We start from the raw sequence: 27,266 nt of genomic DNA, 5'->3' as shown, positions 1-27,266 counted from the left end.
TTCATGGAATATAAATTGCTGTATGGTTTCTTTGTCACAGGTCTTTTCTTTGCTATATCTAACCTGTACCAACATGCCCACATTAATTGATCTCTTGCGTTTTTTCATCATGGCACTGGTAGATTGAATGTCCCCTTGTACACACTTTAACACATGTTAAGCATGCTAACCAATTTGTAGATGGTCCATCTTGTCTTGCCAGTTTTTGTTGATCCTGTCTCTCTTTTCCTGGAGCTGAACCAGTTTCTCCCGAATCTGGGAATCAAAGAGAATTCATTAAATAATAACTTATGATCATAATGTTTCTTCTTACTCAAAACATGCCTGAATACAATAGATAAAGTGACCTATTGTATAATACCTCATCAGCTGCATAGTGATTATTGTTAATGAGAGTATTTCCCATCTCAGTACAGGCAGTAAAGCTGTCAGCCCTGGTCTCAATCTCTGATTTGATGTCCTGATGATTGGCAATGACCAGCCCTGCAGATGATACATCCCTGGGACAACAGAAAGGAGAAAGGTGAAATTTAAATATACACGTAACACTGATCACAGCAGAATTCATAAAAATAAAATTACATTCACCTTGGACTGTCGTGTGCGTCAATTTGCAGGTTGACACCATCCATCCACAGCATGAGGTCTCGCACCATGTTGAAGAAGCGGAACTTCTCCACTGTGTCCAGCAGGAGGAGCCTGCGGGCCTGGCCAGCCTCGAGCAAGCCCTCCCATGCAGATGTCACAGCATTTTCACTCCTGTGAATGTCATCAGCTTTCTCTCCAGCATACGCCTTCTGCAGCCGTGCTGCATCCTCTTGCACCTGGTTCACCTACAAGGTCAAGAAGGAATAGGGGGCATTCAGTACACTATTTAAATTGCTCTCTTCATCGAATATTGCATAAGATCTCTTTATCAACCAATAGCTGACCTGTCCACTGAGGGCCTGGATGTCATGTTCAAAAGTGTTGTGCTGCCTGTGTAGATGCTGGACAGTGTTCAGATCACGGCCAAGGTCAGAAGGCAGTGCCTCATGCTTTTCCTTAACACGTCCGAGCACCTCCATGGCATCCTGATGGAAGCGGTGCAATTCATAGGAGGCGGCCAACATTTGTGTGCGTGTGTCAATCAGCTCCAGCAGATCTGCCCAGGCCTCATTTAACCCGTCCTTCCACTCAGCCACGCTGGCATTTTCAGGATGACCCGACTCAATCAAGTCATCTGCCAACCCATTTACACCATCTACTCGCTCTTGGCCAATAGTGCTGGTGTCACGAGCAAACTCCCGGAACTTGTCCCTTAGCATCTGTAGAGAAAATCAGGGCGAATGTGAGCAACATAATTAATTCAACTGAATTAATTTAGCTGAAAAAAGAAACCACTCACTGTGACATGTTCATAGTCCTGTCCTAGTTCATGGGAGCCAGCAACCACCTCCCTCTCAGCAATCCACTGCTCTAGGTCATCCACCTCACGCTTCAGCTGGGTCAGCCGCAGTCTCTCCTGAAGCCGCCCACGACGCTCCTCAGCGAGGTCCTTCAACCCTGCATACAGCTTGTCCACTTGGGCTTGCCGTAAGGTAATTCTCTCGCTGTTAAATGAAAAATTCAAGAAAGATTTGTCAGTAGTTGTGGGTGTATACATTTTGCTTAAGAAAGGCATGTATCACTGTTCTGTCAATATTCAGATATACTTCACCTCTCTGGGTGTTCACTGGTGACCATGAGACGGCTGCTATTAGCTAGCTGGTGAATAGTTTGGGCGTAGTCCTCAAGTGCCTGTTCCAGGATATGGTGCTTCTTGACCATCACTAGTGCGCTTTGCTCGTCCTGAGAGAAAAACAGGAAATTATCCAGTTTTCTCAAGACATAAGATTGTGAAACAGTGGCAAGTCTTTTTCTAATTATTTCTGTGTGTACCTTGGCCTTTTCTTCTGACATCATGTGTAGCTCTTGTTCGCCCATCCAGGCTTCGGCTTCCGCTGCATCAGCATAGAACTGCTGGGCGCGATTGGCCTCTATTAAACGTGCATGACGTTTGTCTGTCTCGCCAATCAGTTGGTCCCAAAGGTCCTTCAGCTCAACAAGACGCTCCTCTAGGACAGACTGTCTCTCACCATCCACCTGGCTCTGAGTCTTTCCCCGTCTGTGGATGTCATCAATGCGAGGCTGGTGGCCCTGGATCTCCTTCTGTAATGTCTGATTCAGAAACCGAGAGGGTGTTCACTGGGGGGCTTGAAGACATTCAATTAAGATAATGATCATTCTAAGTCACTTTGATTATCTTATCCTGCATTTGAAAGAAAGTACTAGTAAACATTTTGCTGTCACTTTACCTGGTTCTTCTTGATAAGCAGCTGAACGGTAGGCAGATCTTTTCCATGGTCTGTGGAGGTTGCCAGGGGCATCCTCTCTTTCACCCATAGCTGATAGAAAAACAGAGTGAGTAAAACTCCACGCTTCTTTATCTAATGTAAGAAGTCAGACAGATAATCCAACTCACAATTTCATCCTCCAGATCTCTGTTGAACTGATGTGCTTCTTTGGAGGCGAGTAGTCTCTGTCTCCTCAGTTTGAGAGGCTCCTGGAGGTTTGAGAAGTTGTCAGTGACACGCCTTTGCTGACCATCTACCTCTGCTAGTCCAGCGTCCTCCTGGGACAGCGCCAAAGCCTGAGACTGCAGGGACTGCACCTCCTTCTCTCTGACCTCCATCTGGTGCTCCAGCATCTATACAGGGACAGTACAAATATGTAAGACAAGAAGAACAGGCATGTGGTAGTCTCCACTACACAGGACATTGAAAACCATTTTTTTGACACGTGTTTTTTTATCCAAGAAAACTACTAATTGTGCAATATGATATTAAAGCTCCATGATACAACATGAATTTGTTATTGTAAAGATGACATGGACATGGTTTGCTTGCACAGTGTCGTCTACCTGGTGCTTCTTGAGCAGGATGTTGACACTGGTCAAATCTTTGCCATATTCGTCATTATGTAGCTGACCCTCGAGGTTCTTCAGCCAGACATCTAGAGCGGAGCAGCTCTGTGTGAAAAGCTCAGCCCTGTTGGCATCAAACAAACACTGGGCCTTGGTGCGTGTGGTGCCTTCCAGCTCCTCCCACTGACGCTGTAGGTCCTCCAGGGTCTGCTGGACAACAGGTTTCAGCTCAGGCTTCTCTGCCACCAGAGCCTGACCCTCCTGTTAGAAACAGGAAACATACACATATTTTTATTTACATTAATTACATTAGTATAGCTGTTTTTGGCCACACTAAGGCAAGTAGACTGTCCCCACTGTATGATGAGCCTTATTGATCAGCTTATCTGTCAACCAATCAATTATCCACCACAATTACATAACAGTCATGTAACTATCAGCAATCAATACCACCACCTGTCCACATATCATACACAAAACACATCATATCACAAAGTTACCCTTTTTTAATTAGATTAATTATAGTCTCACCTTGTCAATTTTGTCCAGCCAGTCTTTGTTAGAGGCCAGCTCTGCCATGAAGGCCTGGTGCTTCTGCCACTTGCTGTGAAGATTTCTGGCCTCATCATAAGACATGTCCTGTGCCGTCAGCATCTTCTCATTGATCCACAATGTGAGCTATGGAAGAGGAGAGAATTACAGAATAAGCATTATCAACTTCACATATTAAAACACCTTTATTCATTATGCTTTTATTTCATTTAATCTTTAAAGGTTGTTTTTACCTCCTGCCCATCTTGGAGGAAGTGCTGAAGTTCACGGTTGTCCTTAAGCTTTGTCAGCAATTCATTTGCAGCCTCCTTATTTCTAAGATGTCTGGAGAAAATGAAGGAGAAAATTAGCCACTCTTCAAATATCTATTGAAAAAGGAAAACTTTTTCTGCTTTTACTGTCACTAACCTTTCCTGGATGGAATCAACTTTTTCCTGGATCTTATCAGAGTTTGCATTAGATTCATTAATGAGGCGCCGTCCGGTCTCCACTACACCAGTTATCTTCTCCTCACTGGCCTCTGTGGTAGTGAGGAAATCCTCATGCTTCTTAATGGCCTCTTCTGCTCCCTGAAGACTGGCAGGCATCTCTGTATGTGACAGCACATACTCCTACACGAAAAGGAAAGGAATGTTAAAACATTTATTATATGCAATTATTTGTTCTTTATTTTGCCAGTTGCTATACTTTGAGTGATAAATTGATGAAACAAGCAAAAAGTTATAATCATGTGCTGCAGCTGCCCTTGAATTCTTATGTCAGGGTTATTTCAGTCCTGACAGTTCGATGAACTTTAAATTCCTCACTGGACTAAACAGTAGTTCTTCATCATCAACAGTAATTCATCTGATTCTGATTCTTATTAAATGAAAATAAGCTTAGTGTTGTGGCTCACACCTACACAGAGGGCTATGGGCCACTTACAGGTCAACCCACTTTTCTCCCCCCAATTGCTCTGATCTGAGAGCTAGCTGTGTGAATACATATAACTTGACACCAATGTAAACAAACCACAAACCACAACCATTATAATAAGAAAAACAGGGTGAAACCTGAGCTAAAATATTTCTTTTAACCAGAAGAATACTGGTTCTGAGCTTTGTAATGACTGCTGGACTTGACACTAACCCAAGAAGTTTGTGTGTTAGAACATGTTTTTTGTTTCATTAAAGCCACAGCTCACTGGCACAGGCTGTAATGCTGTAGTGCTTTTGTTTCTAACCTGGCTGTTCAGGAAAGCTTCTGCCTGCTTTGCATCTCTTAGGAAAGTCTGGAAGTCAAAGGCTTGGGCCAAAAGACTGTGGCGGTTCTCCCACATGCGACGCAACTCATGCCATCCAGTATCCAGTGCCTGGAGCCTCTGAGCCAAGAACATGTGCTGGGCATCTGTCTGACCTTGGGTCACCTCCTCACCAACTGCACGCATCTTCTCATAGTCCTCCTTATAGTTATCCACCTCATTCTTTATATTCTCATGCTGGGCTAGTAAACTCTCTGCCTCAGGCAGAGAAGTGGGAATATCTTCTGAGGCCACAGCTGTCTGGGTGCGGGACAACCAGGACTGAAAGTCATCCAGATCCCTGAGGAAGCCCTGCAGCTTGCTGGCTTCACCCAGTGATTCCTCACGTCGCTTCATGGTTGCGTTCAACTCCTCCCACACCTCTTGAATCCCAGCCAGACGGCCTTGGATCTCTCCTGCCTGATCTGGATGTTCCATGGCCAGCTTTTCTGCCTCATTTCTTAGGTCATCCAATTTGCCCTGAAAAGACAAGACAATTGTTTAGATACTGAAATGATGACAAGATGTATCTATCCTATCACCTGAATGATTCATCAATTAATTTGCCTAAATCTTTAGTATTTGTTGTTTTTTCTGTCACTGTATGTAAGATCTCCATACCTGAATGGCCTCCAGGTCCCTCTCCATGCCAGTGAGTTTGCGTTGCAGTGCCATCACTCCAGCCAGGTCATTGCCCAGACTCTGAGTGGATTCAATCACCTTGGTCTTTTCCTTCATCCAAGTCTGGATCTCATTACACTCCAGGTGGTAGTTCTGGATGTTGAGGGCAGACTCTAGGGCATGTTTCTTTTGACCAGCCAGTTGTTCAAACTCTGTCCATCTGAGGCCATATAAAGTGTAATGTTTAGGTCAAAAACACCAGTACTAGTAGAGTACAAACATACTTCTTTGCAAAACATTTTTTATTTGGCTTTGTTTGTTAGCGCTGACCTGTTGTTGAGTTGGTCTCGTGTCTGGTGGATTTGGTCTTTGCTACAGTTGTCAGAGCTCAGCAGCTGCTCTGCCACCTGATTAACATCAGTGACTCGAGTGCCTAGGTTGTTCATCTCAGGTTCAAGAGTCTCAAATCTGCAATTGTTAAGTAAAAAAAAACATTTTCTTATTCTGAAAAAGGATATGGAAATTTCTGTAGATATTAAAAATACTAGTAAGAGAAATCAGTGACAATTTGTATACGTTAGAGCAACAAAATGATGTTGAGTCCTAAACTATTGTTTCACAACTAAACCTCAGTTTTAATGTCTCCACCTTGAATATTTTTGTGGGACATTAATTTTTACAAACTTTTAATAACAATCATCCCTTTCTTTTTCTCACAGACTTACCTCTGCTGCACCACCTCTAAGTCTTCCAGTTTGGTAGGGATCTCCATGCCATCTAACCACTGCTCCTTTTCTTCCACCCAGAGCTGGCAGGCGCCTGCTTCACTGAACATGCGGTAAAGGGCCAGGGCACCTTCCAGAGCCTGCCGCCGAGCTACTGAAAGAGTCTCCAGTTCTTCATAGCGCTGTTCAATAGCAGGTAGGCGGCCATCCACCTACAGTCAGCAGTAAACCATAATTTAGAACTCTAATTCGCAAGTCATCATTGAAGAAGTATGAAAACAAAGCACCCTACCTGAGGGATTTGTATATAGGCCTGCGGTAGTGCTTGAACCTGCTCTTGCAAGGAGTCGATGAGGGGGCGGTGGCTTTGGATCTCCTCATCTATCTCCCTCTGCTTGCGAGCTAGAGTTTGAGTGGAGAACTCATCGTGGCCCAACTCCTGACTTGACACCTGTCTAAGTGTCTCCATGATCCAGGCCTCCATGTCATTTGCATCTGTTTGGAACTGATGCAGGGCCACAGCTTCTTTGAGACTCTGCTCTCTCAGCTTAGTTGTCTGGGGGGCAGGAAGAACAGGAGAATTAAAGAAACATATTACAGAAAAAAAATATATTTGGAGAAAATATATATATATTTATATACTGTGAGCAACCATCTAAAATGAGTCATGATCATCACTCACATCCTCAAGATGTGCCCACTGTGCACGAATGTCTTGAATCCTCTCTGTGACCTCTGGGGCTCCAAAGTGTCCCTCGTTAACCAAAGCTTCCCCGGCAGCAATGCTGTTACTCAGGGGACCATAGCGTGCAGCCATCTCATCTCTGAAAGCCTCATGTTTACTGAGCAGGTGAAGAGCAGAAGTGAGGTCACGCCCACAGTCTCCACTAGCCAGGATCTGCTCCTGCTCTCGGATCCAGGCTGCCTCCTCTCCGAGATCCCACATGAACTGCCACAGACGGCGGGAGTCCTCCAGCTGCTCTCTGCGGTTTCCAGCAAGCTGACCAAGCTCTTCGTAGGCTTGACCCAGCTGGTCAACCTTTTCACTAACTAGTCCAGGCTCGCATGGTTTGTAGACTGGCAAAAAACAGAAAAGGCAGAAATACAAGATGGTTAGATATTATGCACAAATAGGACAAACTAAAGCTGTGTGATTTGTATGAGGAATTATTAAAAGTATGTTTTAAAACTCACCCTGTTCATAGGAAGTGAAGCGCTGTGCTGCTCCCTGCACTGCCTTGATCCTCTCTGCCTGAGCTGAAATGTCAGCCTCTACCAAAGTGTGTTTCTGAAGTAGGTCCAACACATCATGCAAATGTTTGCCACTGTCCTGAGACTGCAGACGACTCTGAAACACACAGAGGACACAGCCCATGAGAATATTTAGTATTTCAACTTAAAACCTAACTCACTTGCAGCAGCACCCAGGTAGGGACCAATCTCGGATATTGTGTCCACCAACAGAATATGACAGAATAGCAGGAGCAACTTTACTCAAACATCTATAAGGGAATAGATATTTATAGCACATGGTGGCTTTTTGAAAACAAAAAACATATTAGGTGATGAGAATATTTCATCAATAATGTAGCCTTGACAATTAACCTGGACAAAACAGTAGCTATAACCATATTAAGATGACAGCAGAGAGATTAGATTAAATTAAGCCATTAATGACAACAGGCGATAATAAAAACTGAAAATAAACTGTAAACAAGCATTGTATTCATATGGTAATGACCTACCACTGAAGATTACAGAAGAAACTGATTCATGAATTTATCAACTCCACCCCAGACAAAGTGCCGACATACATCTCCACCCAGCTTTCTCTAGCTACATTCAACATCTACTTATAAACTTTCTGAATTGAGGAATATAATGAAAACCTCAAATACTAAGTGTTTGTTTAAAGTTGTGGGTGAGTAGTGACACCAAGCTCTAAGTGCTATGCAGACATTTGATCTGAGAAGGTGGAGTCAGGAACATATGCTACGTTTTAAACAAATACAAAACTAAGAAATGTTTGTGAGTTTAGAACGATTAATGAAATTGAAGTTGAAGCTTGATATTCAGGGCACCTATACAGTGCATTTAATGGCATGGAATTTAAACCTATAACTACAAAGTCTAATAACCTCCATCAGTTTTCTAGAATCATATTTTCTGGGAGTTAACATGAACGATATTACCAATATATAAATCATACTAAATTATACTGCACACTGTTTAAGCATTTAAGCCAGTCAAAGTGTTAAGATATAACTAGCTACTTTAATGTTTGCCTAATTTGTAAAATGCTGCATCAGTGGCTATTAGGGAATTACATTCAGGGATACCAGTTTTTGAGACTGGCACAATCAAAGTGAATTAATATCGTCGTATGTGGGAATGGCGACACTAAATTTAACCACCTAAGGAGAAAGCCTCGGCCATTCTCATTAAAGCCAGCGATAACAGGCAACACAGCCCAGGCTAGGCCTATAAAAAGCTAATTACTCCTGTTAAGTGGATACTAAATCTGCTGTGAACATATGTGAACAACTGAATGGATTAGGAAATTCCTTTTTGTTAATTAAAAACAAAGCCAACATAATGTATGAGTGGAAGCAGTAGTTCACCATAAGTTAAAACAATGTTAACCTTGTTAAAATAATGCAGGCATTCACTTTAATGATTTCATCTTTACCTTCATATCTGCCATCCAGTCCATGATGTAACGCATCTCCTGGAACAGTCTCTGTAGGTCACGGTGGGCATGCAGCCGCTCTCTGCGTGCAACCAGAAGCTCTTTCAGGTATTCCCAGAGTCGAAGCACATTATCCCTTCGAGCAAGTATACGCCGCACATCATGGTATCCTTCTGCTTCCAGCTCTTTGGCAACGGCCTCCACAGCAGCAACACGCTCCCAATATGCCCCAATGTCTGTCTCAATTGCCTCGTGTTTACGGGTGGCAGCTTCCACCGCTCCCAAATCAGTTCCAAAGTTGTCCTAATAACAGAGGATATTCAACATATTGCAGTAAAAGTACTTAATGTATTCAAGTCAGAATATATAGTTATCTCTCTACCTGAGACACCAGCCTCTGGTTCTCACTCAGCCATGTCTCCCTCATAGCTGCTTTGCGGTCAAAACGAGCAGCGAGCATCTCCAGCTTCTCTTGTCGAATCAGCTCATTTCGTAGAGCCAGCTCACGTTCATGCTCTGCCTTTTCCAGGCGCTCCCATGCCTGTCACAACAACGAAAACACAAAAAGAACATGGTAGGTTGGTGTCCAGCAACAAAGATACTTATGCTACATGATGACATTTTAGTGAAACCACACAGTCCTGTGGTAGTACAACACTAAACTTTACATGACCAACTTCCCCAAAAACACACATTTAAAATACTAACATATGGTATGACATTACATTATGAAACTAGAAACTGTCTCGATTGAAAGAGCTATTTAAAACCTCTTCTCGAGCAACGCATACCTTGTTGATGTCTGAGATAAGTTTGCCCTCTCTTGGCATGTAAACTTTCTGGTTGTTTGCTCGCATCTTGCTTTGGATAGTGAAAAGAAGAACCTCCAAGTTTCCTTTCTCTGTAAATCTGTAGAGATAAACACAACCTGTATTTAATATACTGTTGCTTTACACTTTTGGATCCTAAAGCATTGGATCACCACTGAGTTGTAATAAACTAGTTTTCTGTTACTCACTTGGGGGGTTTCTCCACAGTCCGGTAGGAGTTAAAAGCCTGGAGCTGGTTCTGCACAGCACTCAGTGAGTTAGCTAGCTGCCTGTCATTGAGTGTCCCTATGGTCTGCTCAATCCACTGCAGCAGCTCTGAAGCCAGGGTTTCATACTTCTCTATCAGCTGGTCAGCCTCAATCGCATAGTCCAGCACCTGCAACAAGGAGAGATCTGTAAATGAAGAAAACTCACACTGCACACATTTACTCACTGTATTACTCATTCATACACACATGTGCATGCACAGAGAGAGAGCTAACCTTGCCAATTCTTTTGCCCTCCACTGCCAGGGCTTTCATCTTGGAGAAGTAATGATAGTAGGTGGCCACATATGTAATGATGGACTTTTCATCAGGCTGATCAACATTGACATCTGAAAAAGAGAGAGCATTATTGATCTGTACCCCTCCACCATTTCGTGTCTAATTTTTATTAAAGTCAGCTTCCGCAAACTATATAATGGCGCTCAAATTAGCAGGAATAAGCAGTTTATTTGTTGCCGAAACCGTTACAAGCTTTTTGTGATGTCACTGTAGCTGACATGTGATGTAGTGTTTTCTAAACTATAATTAATTCCAGTAATCCTCTGTAGTCCAACACCCGTCAGTCTTGCAGGGCACAGGCATCAGCTTAATGCTTCAGTGGATGGTGTCAGGTCATCAGTGTGACGTACAAGAGCACTTCCTGATTTACTCACTAACCTTCTGGGTCCAGCAGCTTGGTAAGGCCCAGTTCCTTCTCAGCGACATTGAAAGCATTCTGAAGATTGTAGTGAGCATTGGATCTTTTCAGGTTGTCAAACTCAATCAGGTCAGATCTGCAGAGTGAGGGGAACAATTTGGACTTAAAAAAATACAACAACGAAAAATAGCAATGTCATTCCAAAACCATCAACTTGTGGTATAGACAAAAAATATTTTGCCGAGCACTGCAACATGCATTTCTGTTTTCAGAGCGGGATACATAAAATAATCCACTGGATTTCTGTAAAGTCTGCAAGCTAACAGGCTTTTCATATGTGGATTAGGCCAACTGCTCCAGCCAATTATTACACAATTTTAGCTTAACCATGTTTTTATACAGCATTTACTTGGTATAATATTGGTCTGGGAGGCCAGTAGCATGAATTGGCATTCACAATACATGGAAATGAGATGAAAAAAGACTAGTTTGCCATTGACTTTCATTGATCATTAACTTCTCAGATTTTTTTGCACCATGGTCATGGAGGAAGGGTATTCTCCATTCATGAAAACTAAGAAAAGGGAAAACAAACTCTGCATATTGTAATTGCCTGCTGTGGTGGCTCCTCCAAGTCACATGAATATCTCACGGTTCACCGACTCCAGTGAAACCAATAATAGCGTTCATGTATCAAGTATCACCTTAGGCATTCATTGTCATGAACAATGCTCTCTGTTCTACTTGACACAAAAGTTAAGGTAGACCATTGGCTTTCATTTTACAGATTAATTTTAACACAAGCTGTTCTTGCTATTATTACCAGCAGGGTGTGCAAGTGAGTATCCCAGCACTCATAGAAAATAAGTGGGTTATTATTTCGGTGATCTAGGTCATCTAACTCCCTATATTATTTTCATCCTTTTAGCCATACCGCAGACTATGTGAAAGATGGGAGGAGTGGGAGGAGACCTAAATAAAAGTGTGATGGTAAATTGACAGGAGCTCCTCATTAGATAAAGATAAGACAGTGAGCAGGATAATGGATACTTTGGTCTTGCAGGATAAAATTCTCGTTTGAAAAGGGAGCTCTGTTAAAAGTATTATTGAATACTGTTAATAATATACTAGTATGGGCCTAAAAGGATCTGGTTGCATTCCACATCACAATGCAGCAGGCAACATGAAGTGCAGGAAGAAGTCAGTGACCTGTGTTTGTGCACTATGGCATTGAACGCCAGACCATCTCGCCAGCTGGTTGTGAAGTTGTGGATGTTGACGTTGGGATATCTGTAGAGGTCAGAAAGAAATCATTAATCATTAAATCAACACAGCATGATTCATCAGCAACACCTTCAGAAAAACCATATATTTCACTTCAACATATAAACAGTATTGATCCTTTGTTATTAAGCCTTGTCTCTTCCCCTCCTTTCTCACCCAGCAGTTTTCATTTGGCACCAAAGCAGCAGGGCATCTTTAGCTGACTTTTTCTCCTTGTTGTCTTCCGTCTCCACACTGATGTCCTGGATCTGTAAGCAGAATATGAATTCACTTAAAACTGAATTGTACATAATTTCTTGATTATAAGACGATCCCACATTAAAAATATATTGACTGTTCTGTGTATTATACTAAAGTTAAGGAATAGTTGAAAAACTTCAAAGTTAATGATAGTAAGTTCACAACTAAAACAACGACATGATAAATTGCCCTATAAATCACATCCCAGTGGCAGTAACCTCTTTCACCATATTTTGTGAGTTTGCCTGAGGACAGACTCAACTACATGCAGAGACCAGATGTCTCACAGTCAAACTTGCTCTTTGAAAGACGTGGAGAAATGTGGCAGCTGAGCTGAGAGATAATACGAACAGTGCTTCTTTCAGCTACTTTATAAGTTACCTGGAAGCGAAGGATAATGGTCCAGATGAGACCCAGTGTGAGGCGGTGATTCCCATCCACAATGTCATGGGAGCCCATGTTTTCTAGATGGACCTTTTGCTCCTTGAGAAACTGCAGGGCTTTATCAACATTCTCCAGGCAGTGGATACGCATGCGACCTTTGGTGGGCTTTGGCTGTGGGGAAAGAAGACCTGTGTTGACATTGTTGAACAAATTGATTACAACATAAATTGAGGGGAAAGGGAGCAGGAATTAAAAAAGAGGAAGTAGAAGGCCATGTGAGTGCCATGCTGGGGCCTGGGTCAGGTTTGGGACAGAGAAGGGTGGTTTCTGTGTGACACTGACCAGCTGTTCTCCTGAGAGCACTTCCAGGAGGCGGATTAGCATGCGGCCATCGCGTAGGTCGGTGTACAAATCACCAATGCGACAGGTCACTCGGCCTAAGTGAGAGTTCACCCATTTGGTAAAGGTCTTCTTCTGAACCGCTTCACGCTCATCTGCAGAGAGCAAAAAAAGAAAAGAGCGGTGAAGTTACATTGCACAATTGCCTTTATGGACTGAGATGCCTACAGTCCAAATATCATTCCTATCAGAGAAATAAAAATATACAGGAAATTAATTTTTCACAATAGAAACATCATTGTCTACAGCTTTGATCACATCTTAGTAAAGACAGGTAACAGTAAATCATAAGGACTTAAGTCCTTGCCCTGAGCAGGTTATAAGCTGCACCATTAAGACTCCAGGATCACTGTATTGACAGCTTAGTGAGAGGTTTTCACTCTTAACACCAACGTTTACTGATGGCTCTGCTGATGTGTGCGCTGCCAATTACTGTGAAGATGTGAGATCAGGGGAGAAAAGTGACGATGCAAAATTGCACATAGAGGCAATGATATTTAGTGAGCACTTTTGTTGTTACGTTATTAGAGCAGGACTAAAAAAAGAATCACAATAAATTAAGCTCTAACAGCAGCTCAGACATATGGACCAGGGGAGTAAGAAGCTAATCCTGCTCCGCCACCTAACAAGGTGACCTCATTTCTAGGACACAAGGTCTCCCTGCCTTTTGAAAACACTTTTCTAGCATTGTACTTAATGCAAAGTACCTAACGCATGCCAAAACAGAACAAGCCTGAAGCAGACAGAAAATAGATCTGAGAAACAGCTGGGTACTAATGAGTTCAACAAAACAAAGCCTACTTACAGCAGCATGAAATTAAACACAATTGTGGCGACAACAAAAAGATTTTTGAAAATAATAAAAAATGCTAACGCCTTCATGTTTTTATATTCATCATTAAACAAACCTCAGTTAGAAAAGTAACAATGTAAAACTGTATTAAAAAACACAATGTAAAAAGTTGCAATACACCACACCTATCTACGACACAGTTTAAACAAATAGGTATAACATTAAAAAAACATAAAAATCATATGTGCATTGGATGTTGCAATAAAAAGAACTAACTAGAACTAGGTAGAACTAAAAACTCTTGATGTGTAACCCTCATTCATTCCAACTTACTACCAATTTATTGATTTGTATATATTGTATTACATAACATATTATGAAATTATATGTAATAATGAAATGTTATAATATTATTAAATATTAAAACAGTCATTTAAAAAAGAGATCGACAAGATCACCTCCTGAGTTTTTCTGGAATTATTGTTATTATGCATGTTTTAAATGGGGTGTTGTGAGGTGAATCAAAGACGGTTGTTGTGGAATCAACCACTGTACAAACTGTCGGCTAAAATAAGAACATATTGTGAAATTACACACAAGCCTTCTATTACCACAGAACGTAACGATGTTGCAAGCTGCAGGTGCTTCCTATGTATCAAGACTAATGCTGTTCCCTCTTGAATTGATACAGTGAACGCAAATTGAAAGCCATCTGCTATTCATTTTCTTAAAACAAGAAAGACTGTCGCTGATAATGTTTTAACATCTACCTCATTGTGATTCAGGTATTGAAACATATCTTGTAGAGATGTTGACCTCTAATGAAACTGTACATTGACATTAATGAGCAGGTCTCCAACACTTAACTTGTCACCACTCAAGTCACATGATACTATGCTTAAAATGAAATATCAATGCACTGCACATCACCCTTCCTTGCTTCAGTTATTTTTCTCCTAACAACACCATCTGCCAAAGTACACCACCAACAGTAGAATAAAAAGCTGCAAAAGAACATACACATGTGAATCATATGTTATGAACATATGTTATGTATTGAAATCTCTGGATTCAGAACAAATACTGTGCATAATAGAATTTTCCATTCTACAAATGAAATATTTGAATAGAAAAATAATTATCTGGCTCCAATGATAGTGTATGTTAATTCAAACAGGTGATAGTCATGGCCTACAGACATGTGAAGAGCTGGAGCTGTGGCAGATGTGGCTTTCCTCTGCTATATATGTGTGATTTTCCTAGTTAGCCTAAACTCAGTCAACCGCCCTACTTTATTTTAAACCTAGGTGGTTCTGTACATACTGTAATATGGTGCGCTGGTTGTTTGGGGATGTTTGAGTTTTGGGGACATTGTATTATTCCAACTTCTAGGAGCTGACTGACTAAAACTGCTTTGACTCTCTTCCTATCTCAGTACAATCTTAACAGCATATTCAATTGCAAAGGAGCATAAAGCTTTCTGAATCTGTTTAATGAGCCAGCAGACGTGGATTACTGTAGCAGGTGGAGTAAAGTGGAGAAGCCTACATTCCTCCTGAAGCTTGGTCATGTTGTGACAGCACCCTGCACTGAGGGGAAGGTAGTGGGGCTGGGAATCTATAGAAGACGTGCTTCTACCCTTCTGGTGATGCACTAATAACAAGGCTGCTGAACAAGAACACAAGACAGACAAACACAGATATCTGTCTCTTGTGTGTTTGCTCATTACAGCAAGCAAACACAAAGCTGTCATCAGTCGCAGAGTCAGTAGATAAGGGCAGATCTGGTGCAGCTGTTTTCTCTAACAATGTGGCATTTGTGGAGTGTGCTGGTGCATGGGAGGGAAGGTCTACATCTATCATCTTACTAATCTATGAAAATGCCCATTGTCTATTATTTTACAGAGTATCCTGGTGACTGGAAGGTGAGAAAAGATAACCAGGACTAAGCCTCCTCTAAACAGTCAGATCATGCAAAATGCCTGCCAACACTGTTATAAAATTACATATGGGACAAAAGAGAAGAGTGGGAAAACAAAACAGAATGAGCTTAAGAAAACAAGCCTCGTAATTACTATAGCTAGTTTTGCATCATTTTAGCTTTTTTATTTTTACAAAAATCTCTCTAAAGTGACTTTACACATCAGTTTTGAAGCACGCACAATTCAAAATGATGGTTCTCCCACACTGAAATGCATTGTCCCAAAGTCAGAGGCAACGAGATATGATACAACTGCCATTTATACCAATATTGACATCCCCCTTGATCAGTACAAAATAGATATTAGCTGCTCTGAAAATGTGAGGATTCTTAGCAAGTACATATACTGTGTCTAACATGGATTAATTTAACTAGTTTAAGATACTTTCTCTACAATTAAAACTGCACAACTTAATTACTTTGTGGTGCATTAAAAGAAATAAAGGTATTATTTAACTTGAATGAAAATGAACTTTTAAAACTGTTGTTCTGACCATACAGGAGATCTACCTCTCCTCCTTGAGAGGAATAACAAGTGATTAAAATTTTTGGTGCCTTGTTTTTCTCCATGGTTAATAGTATATCAGAACTAGTGGTTAGAGGCACCATTGAGTGTTTCAAAAACTATGTGGGCACGTCCAGTCACTTTGAACATGTTTGTCACTGGTAGTAAGCTTTAAGTATATGTCAGGACATGGACTGTAGAGCGGGGCCTTGTCCTTTCCACTGTGTGCTGAACTTACATCTGATTTTGTATTTAACCCCAAACAAACTCAGACAGTGCTGATAATGACTGATTATCTGCACGTCATATGAGCAAATATGCAGCCAGACTTAATCCAGTCTGCCTGGCACATAGGGGCTAAAATCGTGTTTGAAGATACAATAGAGAAGGCTACATCGAATCACACGGCTAAAGAGTGCATCAGAAAAGCACATGCGTGCAGTTTAACAAAAAGATTAAGTCTGTAATCAGCTGTACCATGTCCTGAGTTCATGGTTAACATTTAGCTGATCATTTATTGTTACCTGTACAAGTGAGGACTGATCGGAAAATCGAGTCAAGTTATAATAAATGAATTCATGAGTGGAAAGACTGATGCAATTAAATACTAATAAATAAGGTTACTTTGGCTGGTAATGGGTCTTTGCTGTTTTGATCTGTAGTTCATATTGTGTTTTTTTTAAATACATTTTCAAGTGTCCTGCCATCTTAGTAATGTCGGACATTATGCTACGTAACTGATGCAGTTGTCTACAGAAGGAGTCGAGCTAACACACAGTGGGATGACCTTAAGAAAAGTCCCTTCAGACAGCAAGACACCATTAGTCATGATTACATTTTTCTAGCTGCCATGCAAAGTTTATGGTCATTGATGACATATTTTCTTGATTGCTATACAAATACAGAATGTTCGAAATATCCAATACTGCCACAAGCTGGTTGGAAGCTATAGGATTCAACCCAAAGGGATTTAATTAACTGCAGATCATTGATCACAACTACTTAAAGATTACTGTATGTCTGAGATGTTATGTCTTCACAATGTTTGGACTGTAGTGAAGTTTTATTGACCTGTACATTTCAGTCTCCCTCATTGACAGTTATGATGGCGTGTGTTGCTGTGTACACAACAGACATTGGCCTGGTACAAAATGTCACCACCGCTGTCTCTACCCACTAATTATGCCCTGCCAGTGATGAAATCGTTTGTTTATCCATCATAGAGACAAAGATAAGTGTGGTGGGGAATTTCTATTGAATAAAGAGCAAAAGTCAACACCAGTCTTTCTGAGATTTAATTTGACATACACCTCTGTGGCAAAAGATTAGACAGAGATAGAGTTTCTGTCCTAGTTCTACTTAATGAATGCTCAGTGTTTTCTCAATGACTCCTCTGCTGTGCTGCATAACACTGCACTTTTGGCTCCCCTTGGCCTCACTTCGTCAGGGGGCAAGAGAATCCATTCACAAATAGTTTATTATAGTAAGCACTTCACGCATTTGGCAACAAATTAATACTGTAGATTAAGTCATCATGTATTTATTCATGAATATGTACTACGCTTACAGAAGAGAAAAGGAAAAGGTCAATAGCAGTATTGGCTTGGTTTCAGCAAAGACTGTTCACTCAGAGTTGCTAACAACTTCCTCTTGTGTCCTGCTCAGGTTAAGTCCCTGGTCATTACTGGTTCACTATGTAGCTAGTAAACACCCTTGACTCCATATGCTTTTGATATTCTGTCTCTCACCCACCCTGGGCCTACGCCTCTGGTCACCCTGTCCTCAGAAAGAAGGCGTAAACTACTTCCCTCAGTCTATCTGCTTTAATCTGCTTTAATGACCTTCTCTTGGACATTCCCACACAGACAAGATTATGGTATTGTGCCAAAGGGCACAGAGAAAGGCACTGTGGGAGTTTACCTACTTGTGTTTTGAATAACAGCTTGTATAGAACAAATTATGAATGTTATGTGGTATACATGAAGCAAGTGAACGGAAAACCACATTGTGAGATGTGTGTATATATCTAGTGTGTAAAATGGACATTTTGGTTTGATACTTTTATATGTGCTCGACTTGACAGATGTGAAATGATACATATTTTGAAAAGTCAAATTATAGAAGAATATTACTTGATATTTAACTGACAACCTATAGACCTGCAATAGTTTATTGTAATGCAGCAATCAGACAATTCATTGTCTTATAGTTATCAGGAATTCTTCCAAAAAAACCTAAAAACTAGGGTTTAAGAATCAATTTCTCAACCATCTGCACCTCCCAAACTGTCTGTTCCTTGCCGAGATTACAAAGTAGATCCTAGGCACTCATTAAAGGCATACTTGTGCACCTTGAATACAGTGCAGAGAAAACAATAAAAACATCAGACAGTCAATAGCAGCTTCTAAGCTTTGTGGTGTATAGTTATCATTTTTATTACCTATGAGAGGTTTGATCAGAGAGTCACCTATGGAAATATTTATCAATTAATACTCCTCGTGTGCAGTGTAAAAAAGCTGTTAGAGAAGTTAGGGAAGTTGTTTGTTTTGGTATTTGTAAGTTGTAATGTTTCCAACTCCACTATCAGTAAATGTCTAGATGTGTACAAAAGGACAGAATCCCAAATTAAGACATTTCTTTTGTGGGTCAGAAGGGCATCTCAAGGAACCTTCAATTAGGATGAGCAATAGAAAAGGGATAAGACAATTTTAGATTATTTAAGCCTGTATAAGTTTTTGTATTACATCTTCAAAATCAATATGTGCATCAATACTAGGAAGTAAGCGACAGTTTAGGAATAATTATATAATATTTAATAGCTACAGGATGTTGTACTGTACCTGCCATTGTTTGGCCAAATTATTGAGTAAAAATAATGTTTCACCCATCTGAACTAGTGTTTTTGAAGCAAATTGTACTTACTTGATCCTTGCTGTTCTGTTTTGTTTTTTTTAGGGTTGAATGCACTTATTGTAAGTCACTTTGGATAAAAGGGTCAGCTAAATGATCTGTTAAGTAATGTTATCAACTTTTGAGCAGAGCTGTAGCTGCCATCCCTGCTTATCGTTAGACCAATGAATTTATGATATTCAAATAAACAGTGAGCAAGTAATGAGTGTGCAGAGACAAGTGAGCAACATGGCAAATAAAGATGCACACATGCTTTGACATTTATCTCCCTTTAATAAGGCAACCGCCCTTCCTTTGCTTGTAACTTTGAAAGTAGGGCTGTGGTAAAAACTGCTGCCTTGTCACATGTGGTGTAACTTATTTTTACACTTTTAACGGTTGAGGTCACCAGTATAGAAACGCATTGTGTTTTTTGCCCAACTCTCACAGGTTTGTTCTTACTGAGAGTTCATGCCTCCCTGTGCCATCTGCAGTGGCAACTGATAACAGGGGATGATAGGGAAGAGGAGGACTGGCCAAGGCCAATCCCATGAGAAAGGAGACATAAAGAGGCAGCTCTCAGCCATAACATCTGGACACAGGAAGGGTGTGAAATGTCAACAAGATAGATAATTGTCCTGAAGCCTCCGAGACTGCACTTTCTTGTTGCCCTCCCAAGTAGGAAACTGTCAATATTAGTTAAACTGAACAAACAAAGCATCATGCATGTGCACATGCATGTGAGTGCTTGGGTGTGTGTATGTGTGTGTGTGTGTGTACATATGGCAAACCCTGACCGAGGTAATGTGATTCTCTCTGGCTTGCAGCTGGAGGCCACTAAAGTCAGAGCTGTTGGAAATATCAATTTAGATATACAATTTCAGGAATTGAAACTTGACCCACAATGTGACCCTGAATGAAAATGTAGATTGATAATACTATAATAAGACACAACAGAGTGAAACTCACTATATGCTGTTTTGTAAAAAAAAAAAATAAAAATACTGACTGTGTCAAAGTCCTGTCTGTCTGAATAAAGCCACACTGCTAAAGCCTGATGGGTGAAAGTCCACAGCAGCGACTCAGAGGAGCCAGGTAAATGGGACAGTGACCCTTTGAACAGGGACCCTGCACCCACACCAAACTCACACTCTATTTATCTTAGGGCAACATCACAGATACTGTATCATGCCCTTATCTTGGCACAGAGATCAATAGCTGGAGCTATAGGCCTAAGGCATTTGTCTGTTAGATATTACATGCAACAGACACTGTAAGAGTGGATCATATAATTTACCTTGTGTGATTTGTACTATAAGAAAATACTAGGGTGGTAATTTAATGTGTCAAAGAATAATGTTGGGATGGGCTGGAAAAAAATCTATTAAAAAACACTAACTCTCCCTCTTTTATTACAAATGGTTCCATGTCAAAAACATTTTTTTTTTACCTCTACCTTAAACTTAGCTGCAGCCCAGTCTTTCATTAATCCTGTCTCCCTTGGCCAGAGTTATTTAGTTACTCAGTTCATTGTTTCCTGGCTAGATATCACTTACCAGAGGGTCAGACAATGCTAAATGTTTCGAGTGCTGTGTTAGTGTTAGACTTGTATAGGACCTGATAAATCTAAATTAACTAAGAATACTATATAGCTGAAATCATTTTTTCACCAAACAGACAAATTGGGAATCAATGATTGTATATAAGTTGACAAATATTTCAAGGCCCCACATTTCTATTCACGAGAACAACATTTTTATTAGGATCTGCACCAAATTGCACACATCAGTCCCCCTAAACAGGCCTGTTTTTTTCCATCAAGATCCATATATTATTCTGAGAAATCAAAGAAAATGTTAACCAAAGTGAAAAAGAAAATCATGGATCCGCCCCCTGATCTAAAGCCACACTAAAATGGGTTAATGGGTTCATTTCTGACCCATACCACATCATTTAAAGTTTTGTGGTAATTGTTCTACTAGTTTTTGCATAATCCTGTTAACAAAGATGAAAACCTAACCTCCTTGGTGGATGTAATGCAAACACACATGAATCTTTTCATATTCATACGAAAGTCAAGTCAAATCAGGATCACACACGGTAAACAGTTAAGAACGGAATCTGGGATGACATCAAACGGCTTCAAGGAACCTGAGTCACATGGCCTCCTCTTCACCATATAGAAAATATGTTGTGAATACTTCCATTTGTGTTAAACTGTTGTATAATGACGCCATACATGTCAGATCTTCTAATTCATCGTTTAACAGCCATCATGATTTAACACAGTGAGGCAGGGAGTGACATAAAGACTGAGCCTCGAGGGTAGTCAAACTGGAAATACAACTGGGTGTTGCCAAAATGTGTTTGTGAGTCTGAGTATGTGAACGTGTGAGCATATTTAAAGCAAACTTCATCCAGCATAACCATGCACAGAGGTAACCAACAAAAAACATAAAGTAAAGTTTAGACATACTAATCCTAATTCCCCTCTCTACATATATATTCATAAACAGCTCCATTTCACAATATTCTTAGGGAAGTGTGAATAAATCATGTCAGCACAAATTTGGCAGTTGATCACTGACCCCCAAAATTACACTGCGAGTTGAAGGTTTTCTTGCCAGTCAAGTTGAAAGAGACGCGTAAGTGTGTGCCCTTTGTTTCTCTGTACTTCACGGTTGACTCTGACAATGGTGTATATCTTGTACTTTCTTTGAGGTAGAGGATGCCATTTTTTTTTCTCCAGTCAAGAGCACCGGTACTGTCAGTGTGGAGTTGTAGATATACAGTAATTTTATTTAGACATAAGTAAATAAATATGCTAACATGCATGTCACATCAGGAGAACAAAGTCTTCCTCAATGGCCATGAAGACATTGTTTAATATGGGAGGCAAAATATTGTTGGTTCACTACAAGAATGTCAAACATGCAGAGAGAGTAGACTTGCCCCTCAAGTAAACTCAAAGACAGCTCTCCAGACAGCAACCAGGGAGGGACAGGAAACTAGCAGAACCCTCATCTTCTTGCACACCCACTGACTGACATACACTTTTGCACATACACATTCTCCTACTGAAGGTTCTTTAGCACATGGCCTGTGAGTATGTTTTAAAGCTCACAGGAACAAGCCACAGAATAATGCAAGAATTCTTACAAGGTAAAAATGGTAATCAGAAAATAGGTATTTATTACAAGCATTTCCAGATGTTAGTTAAGTACTTTAGATTATCACACTCAGTGATGTTGTTGTATCGCTGACCGTGATAGAACTTTCACATTATTTCCAAAATCCTACGACCAGTGGCCTGTGTGATTTCTATGTGCAAGACATCAGAGACCTTACAGGCTTTGGTCAGAGACAGAGCCATGTATCGTAATAAGATAAGAAAGGACAGGTGGCCCAGTGATCAGTGGCCATACTGCTTGCCTGCTTTAGAGCTGAGCTGAAGCCTAATGTGTATATCTACTACAGCTCGACTTGATACTCTTTACATTATGCTCCGAACTAGTAATTAATCAGCAGATAGAGTCTTTTCAAGCTCGTACAGATAATCACTCATGCCAGAAAAATGCTTTGTTATTTGGGGACTCATTCAGAACACAAAACACCTGCTGTAGGACTGCCACTTGTACAGAAGCCAAAAACTCATATTTCCTGTTTAATAAAATCAACAGGATGTGTTGAAGGATAACAATGCTCAAGCAAGCACAGTATTATCAATAAGCTGAAACACTAACAACTGTTTCCATAAGTCCCACTAGAGACTCTAGTCTGAAATGTCAATAGGACAACTGTATATTCAAATGAATTTGCTTAACTAATTCAAACCAAAGTAAACCATATAAACATATATTTCAAATTACCAAATGGAATAGAAGTGGGTCAGTACAACTCTTACCTTGCAGCTGTTTAAACCTGCCTTCCAAGATGTTTGAGTATTGCACCTGATTAACAAATGCTGCTGGGGACAAGCAGGGCTCTCTTTCCCTGTGGTCCAACTCCATTGCCGCTTTTCTCTCTCGTAAATATTCCGCTCAGATATGAAGTGAATTGGAGTTGTTGTCCATAGCACAGCGGAGCCACACTTTCCCACTAAAATGTATCAAATCCTTTATAGGGTTTTCCAAAAGAAAAAAAACGTGGCTTTTCCAGATTCCCTCAGCGTTGTGCCTCAGTTAGGCACAACACAAGCTTGAAAATATTGCCTACTGTATGTTCCACCTTGTCCAATGAAAGCACAGCAGTGAGTGCAGGGGTGGAGGGTTTTTTCAAAAAGCATTCAAACAAAACTGAAGAACAAAATGTTCTCTGGTTTCACCTCCTCCGATGAAGAATTTCACCACAGTTGTGGCCTCTGAGCAAAGTAAAATCTTTTGGTTGTACTCCCTCGTGGTTCGAGCATAAGAACAGTGGCAATTCCTTCCCTCCAAACTCTGAACTCACACTTGCTGAAACAGAGCACAGCAGAGCAGGCTAACTGGCTGCGGTCGGATAGCTGTGTAAACAAAGCCTGCTGTGCCTTCTGAAAATTGTGTCATTTGCATAAGGTGTGTTTGAGGGAGGAGCACAAAGGAAGAACATGGTGGAAGGATGAGGGGAGGGAGGAGGTGTAGAGGTGGACTAAACCATTAGAATTCTTTTCTCAGTGTAGCTTGAGGCAGATTATTAAACTCCACCTTAATTCCAGGGAGCAGCGGGGTGTGGCCTGCCAAGGTGTATCACGAAAGTCCCTGTCAGATTGTGACGACTTATCCTCTAGTCTCACTGTGTGGTGTCCTTTTATTCCTATCGCATGCTAAGACAATGTTTGATCTCCCCTCTACTGTTAGAGCAGCCTGCCTTATGATAAGATGTTTAAGACAGGAAGGAAGTTGTTGAGAAAGTCTCAGCAACACATGAAGCTCTTTCCTGTCTCAACAAGATTTGAAAGTGTGAACATGCGTGTCTGTTTGAGAAGAATTATGGACCTATACTACATCAAAACATTTTACATTTTACAACATTAGGGGCAAATATAGAAATGATGCCTGGCACCTCTTGTTGAGGAAATAATGTTTATTTTTAAATGTAGTAAGGATTTAGTTTAGATTTTTGCAAACACTGGAGTAAAATCATCATGTAGTTTGAATTATGCTTTGACTTCAAAACCTTAAAAAGAAGCATATAGAAACATGTCAGAAGTGGTTCATTAAAGTCAGAACAATCCCACAAACTGTACCTCACAAGGTTTTGCAACATAAACAGTGATTGATCAACACAGAGGGAAGTTGAAAAAATACAATAAAAGTATTATACAGTGGGAAGCTGTGATTTAGGCAGATATTTACTGAATGCCTGTGTGTGCAAAAATTTCACAACACTGTGAACACAGAGGACTAAGGTCAGCCTTTCCTGCAAGTGGACGGTCTGTCTGATCAGGGCCCCGTAGTTAAAAGGCCTGGTTGTGTGTTTGATCTCTGTATGTACTGATGAGCTAGGAGCATCTGGATGGGTCTCATTAGATGACCAAATGCCCCGGGCCTTCTGTGACTGGGTGTTTATAGAGGGGGACTGGACTAATGAGATCCAAAGAGAACAGGCTTCCCTCTGAGGAGCAGAGTCTACGCTGTGGTCACATGCAGAGGGAGATGAGGAGCAGAGAACGGGTAAACCCCAGTAGTGGTCATTTAAGATCCCAATGGGCATATACCAAACATTGCTATTCGATTTAACATGAGGCAGATGCGATGGCAGGTTTGTGTGTCTGGTATATGTATCTTAACATGTTATGTTAGGGCAGTGTCCTCCCTATGAAACCCATCAGTCATTTAGATATACAAATAAATAAACATACTGGGTAGGATTAACTGTGATTTAATGAAGCTTGTGAAATATGAAAACAAACCATGAGAAAGGTTGCCAAGGAGGGTTAGTTTGCATTGAGCAAACTGGAATTAATGATAATTTATGATGGTCTGACAAGAAAGAGGAAAAGATAGGAGCTACTGGAAGTCTAAGCACTGAGAGAAAGGCATGACTTTAACTGTTTGATAACTGTTTTAGGCAAGCCGTTTCTAAAGGCAAATTTGCGTAGTTTGCCTTGCTACCTCTACAGTACAGACAAGTAGATAAGTGGTTATCTAAGCAAATTACAATGATCTTAACACAGGGGAGGCTCTTTCTGTGCTGTATCAAGTGGAACACAACTGTCACACACAAAAAACTGTGTGTGTGTGTGTGTGTGTGTGGTGTGTGTGTGTGTGTGTGTGTGTGTGTGTGTGTGTGTGTGTGTGTGTGTGTGTGTGTGTGTGAAAGGTGTGAACCAAGAAAAGAGGAAATCATATTACAGGATGGCAGTCTCATTGAATGAGAACATGAGATAGAAGTGTAAGAGAGTAGCTGCTTGCAGAATGCAGAAGGTCTTGACATTTGGATATCACTTTAAAAAGATGGGCAGGAGCTGGGCCTGGGGGCAAATAGCTGCTACAACATGTCAAAGAATGTGAACGTCAAGCCTACACTGGTTGAACAGAGATGGTATCATAAGTATTCAAGCAGGAGGGTACACGCACACGCACATGCACACGTGCACACACACACAATCTACTCCTTAACAAAGCTTTACTGCCCTCTGCTGCTTTCTTTCATGACAGCAAAATTAACATAATCTTTAAATTCACACAAATACAACCCAAAAAAACTAAATGTGTTTTCTGTTAGCATGAGGAAATGAGTCAGGCTGTATTTGTAAGTAAAATGACGTTCATCTTTACTTTGACTAACACCATGCTCAGAGATCTGTGTGTGTGTGTGTGTGTGTGTGTGTGTGTGTGTGTGTGTGTGTGTGTGTGTGTGTGTGTGTGTGTGTGTGTGTGTGTGTGTGTGTGTGTGTGTTTTGGTGTCTGTCAGCCTGTTGCTCCCCTCTGCTGGCTTCTTCATGATAATTCAACTTCTTAAGAGTATTAATAGGGGGGGTTCATCTCTTCCTTACAAAACGAATCAATATGTGTCTAGACACAAGGGTCTAGATACGATTCAGGGAAGAACCGTTGAGACCTAGATATTTGTTGGAATTCAATTCAATCTGACATTCACTTGCCACTGTAAACTAGAAGAAAACAATTATATAAAATTGCTTACCTCCAAATCAATATTTCATAAAAGACAAAGGAATCTAGTATTTTTTGTTGCTGGAAGATGAAATCCATTTCAGAACTAAATCTGTCTGTAAGTCCTAAACAACAAATACAGTAAACAGGATTTTCACCTGGGTCATCTTAGTTGGTTTCTCCAACAAGACAGGCCAGCCAGACATGCACTTAGACGTCTATAGTTTGGAAGGGTATCAAGACTGTCAAGTGAAGGTGATTAAAGAAGGGAATAAAGCCGTATTCAGATAGACATTAGCATTATATCCCAAAAAATTATTTTCTCATTCATTTCAGTAAGACGCCAGCCTTGGTGAAACAGTGGTTCCAATGCAAGAGGCTCCAGCAAATGATCATGTAATGTTATTTTTTTCAATAATCTTTAAATGAGCAGATTGAAGAGAACAGACTAACATTGTTAAAATAACACTGTTTAATCGTCTGAGCTGTGTCCCATTGATGGAGGATTTTCACCACACCTAGCCCTGAGGTCTAGTCTTCCTTATTCTATCACTGCTTATTACTCTTTGGTGGATTGACTTTACAGCTGCCTGGCTATGTCCTCCTTTTGGAGGTATTTCCGTCTTGCCCTATAAAAAAATGTGCCTTTGGGAAAGAATCAATTTAAGTTTGTTCCTTAGTCTACAGAACCTAATTAGATTTACGCGTATTTCAGTTAGTCTGATTTTGTCTGTGAATGATAAAAAAGGCCAGTTCTTGCCTGACTTCTTTATTAAGATAACATGAGTTTGTTTGTCTGCCTATTTAGTTGATAGAGTGCATTTAATGTTACCACCAATAACTACAGGTGTTGCCAAATCAACCAGGGAACTAGAATTAGACAGTTTACACACAGATGTTGCAACTGAGTGGTGTGAATACCATCTAGTTTTGCTAGTGTTAAATTATGCAACATTTCTAGCCTTTTTGCTGCTAGACTGATGACTTTCTACCTGTCCATTTATAGTGCCCCTCCTAGCACAGCTTTCCATAAGCACTAGCTGTCTGGATAGCCGGAAATTAAAACATTTCCATTTTATACTTTTACACATATTTGTCTATCATCAGCTCACACATGCAGTAGGAGAATGATAACTTAATGCAGCCACATACTGT

At 40.6% G+C, this 27,266-nt stretch overlaps 1 protein-coding gene across 6 annotated transcripts in view; it reads right to left on the bottom strand.

The window, feature by feature from the left end:
* The window catches only part of sptbn2 (spectrin, beta, non-erythrocytic 2), a 45,491-nt gene that overhangs the window by 7,577 nt on the left and 10,648 nt on the right, over positions 1-27,266 (bottom strand). For 3 of the 6 annotated variants that reach the window (XM_069510211.1, XM_069510212.1, XM_020085697.2), the window contains exons 3-32: positions 12,794-12,945; positions 12,449-12,622; positions 11,984-12,075; positions 11,753-11,833; positions 10,564-10,679; positions 10,123-10,235; positions 9,829-10,016; positions 9,602-9,719; positions 9,193-9,351; positions 8,811-9,113; positions 7,316-7,469; positions 6,804-7,198; positions 6,414-6,677; positions 6,122-6,333; positions 5,727-5,864; positions 5,397-5,616; positions 4,719-5,255; positions 3,905-4,107; positions 3,730-3,820; positions 3,476-3,622; positions 2,942-3,205; positions 2,504-2,728; positions 2,337-2,426; positions 1,921-2,199; positions 1,700-1,830; positions 1,388-1,592; positions 933-1,307; positions 589-833; positions 362-500; positions 171-255 (exon numbers count right to left, since the gene is read on the bottom strand). In XM_069510211.1, coding sequence (XP_069366312.1) covers positions 171-255; positions 362-500; positions 589-833; positions 933-1,307; positions 1,388-1,592; positions 1,700-1,830; positions 1,921-2,199; positions 2,337-2,426; positions 2,504-2,728; positions 2,942-3,205; positions 3,476-3,622; positions 3,730-3,820; positions 3,905-4,107; positions 4,719-5,255; positions 5,397-5,616; positions 5,727-5,864; positions 6,122-6,333; positions 6,414-6,677; positions 6,804-7,198; positions 7,316-7,469; positions 8,811-9,113; positions 9,193-9,351; positions 9,602-9,719; positions 9,829-10,016; positions 10,123-10,235; positions 10,564-10,679; positions 11,753-11,833; positions 11,984-12,075; positions 12,449-12,622; positions 12,794-12,945 — 5,895 coding nt within the window. Of the gene's footprint in view, positions 1-170; positions 256-361; positions 501-588; positions 834-932; positions 1,308-1,387; positions 1,593-1,699; positions 1,831-1,920; positions 2,200-2,336; positions 2,427-2,503; positions 2,729-2,941; positions 3,206-3,475; positions 3,623-3,729; positions 3,821-3,904; positions 4,108-4,718; positions 5,256-5,396; positions 5,617-5,726; positions 5,865-6,121; positions 6,334-6,413; positions 6,678-6,803; positions 7,199-7,315; positions 7,470-8,810; positions 9,114-9,192; positions 9,352-9,601; positions 9,720-9,828; positions 10,017-10,122; positions 10,236-10,563; positions 10,680-11,752; positions 11,834-11,983; positions 12,076-12,448; positions 12,623-12,793; positions 12,946-22,921; positions 23,586-27,266 lie in introns of those variants that run through there. The other 3 variants (XM_020085699.2, XM_020085698.2, XM_069510213.1) reach the window with 3 other exon arrangements.

The sequence above is a fragment of the Paralichthys olivaceus genome, chromosome 15 (assembly GCF_024713975.1).
Source record: "Paralichthys olivaceus isolate ysfri-2021 chromosome 15, ASM2471397v2, whole genome shotgun sequence".
Lineage (NCBI taxonomy): Eukaryota > Metazoa > Chordata > Actinopteri > Pleuronectiformes > Paralichthyidae > Paralichthys > Paralichthys olivaceus.
The sequence above is the reverse complement of the archived record's forward strand: the minus strand, read 5'-3'. Positions and strand labels throughout refer to the sequence as shown.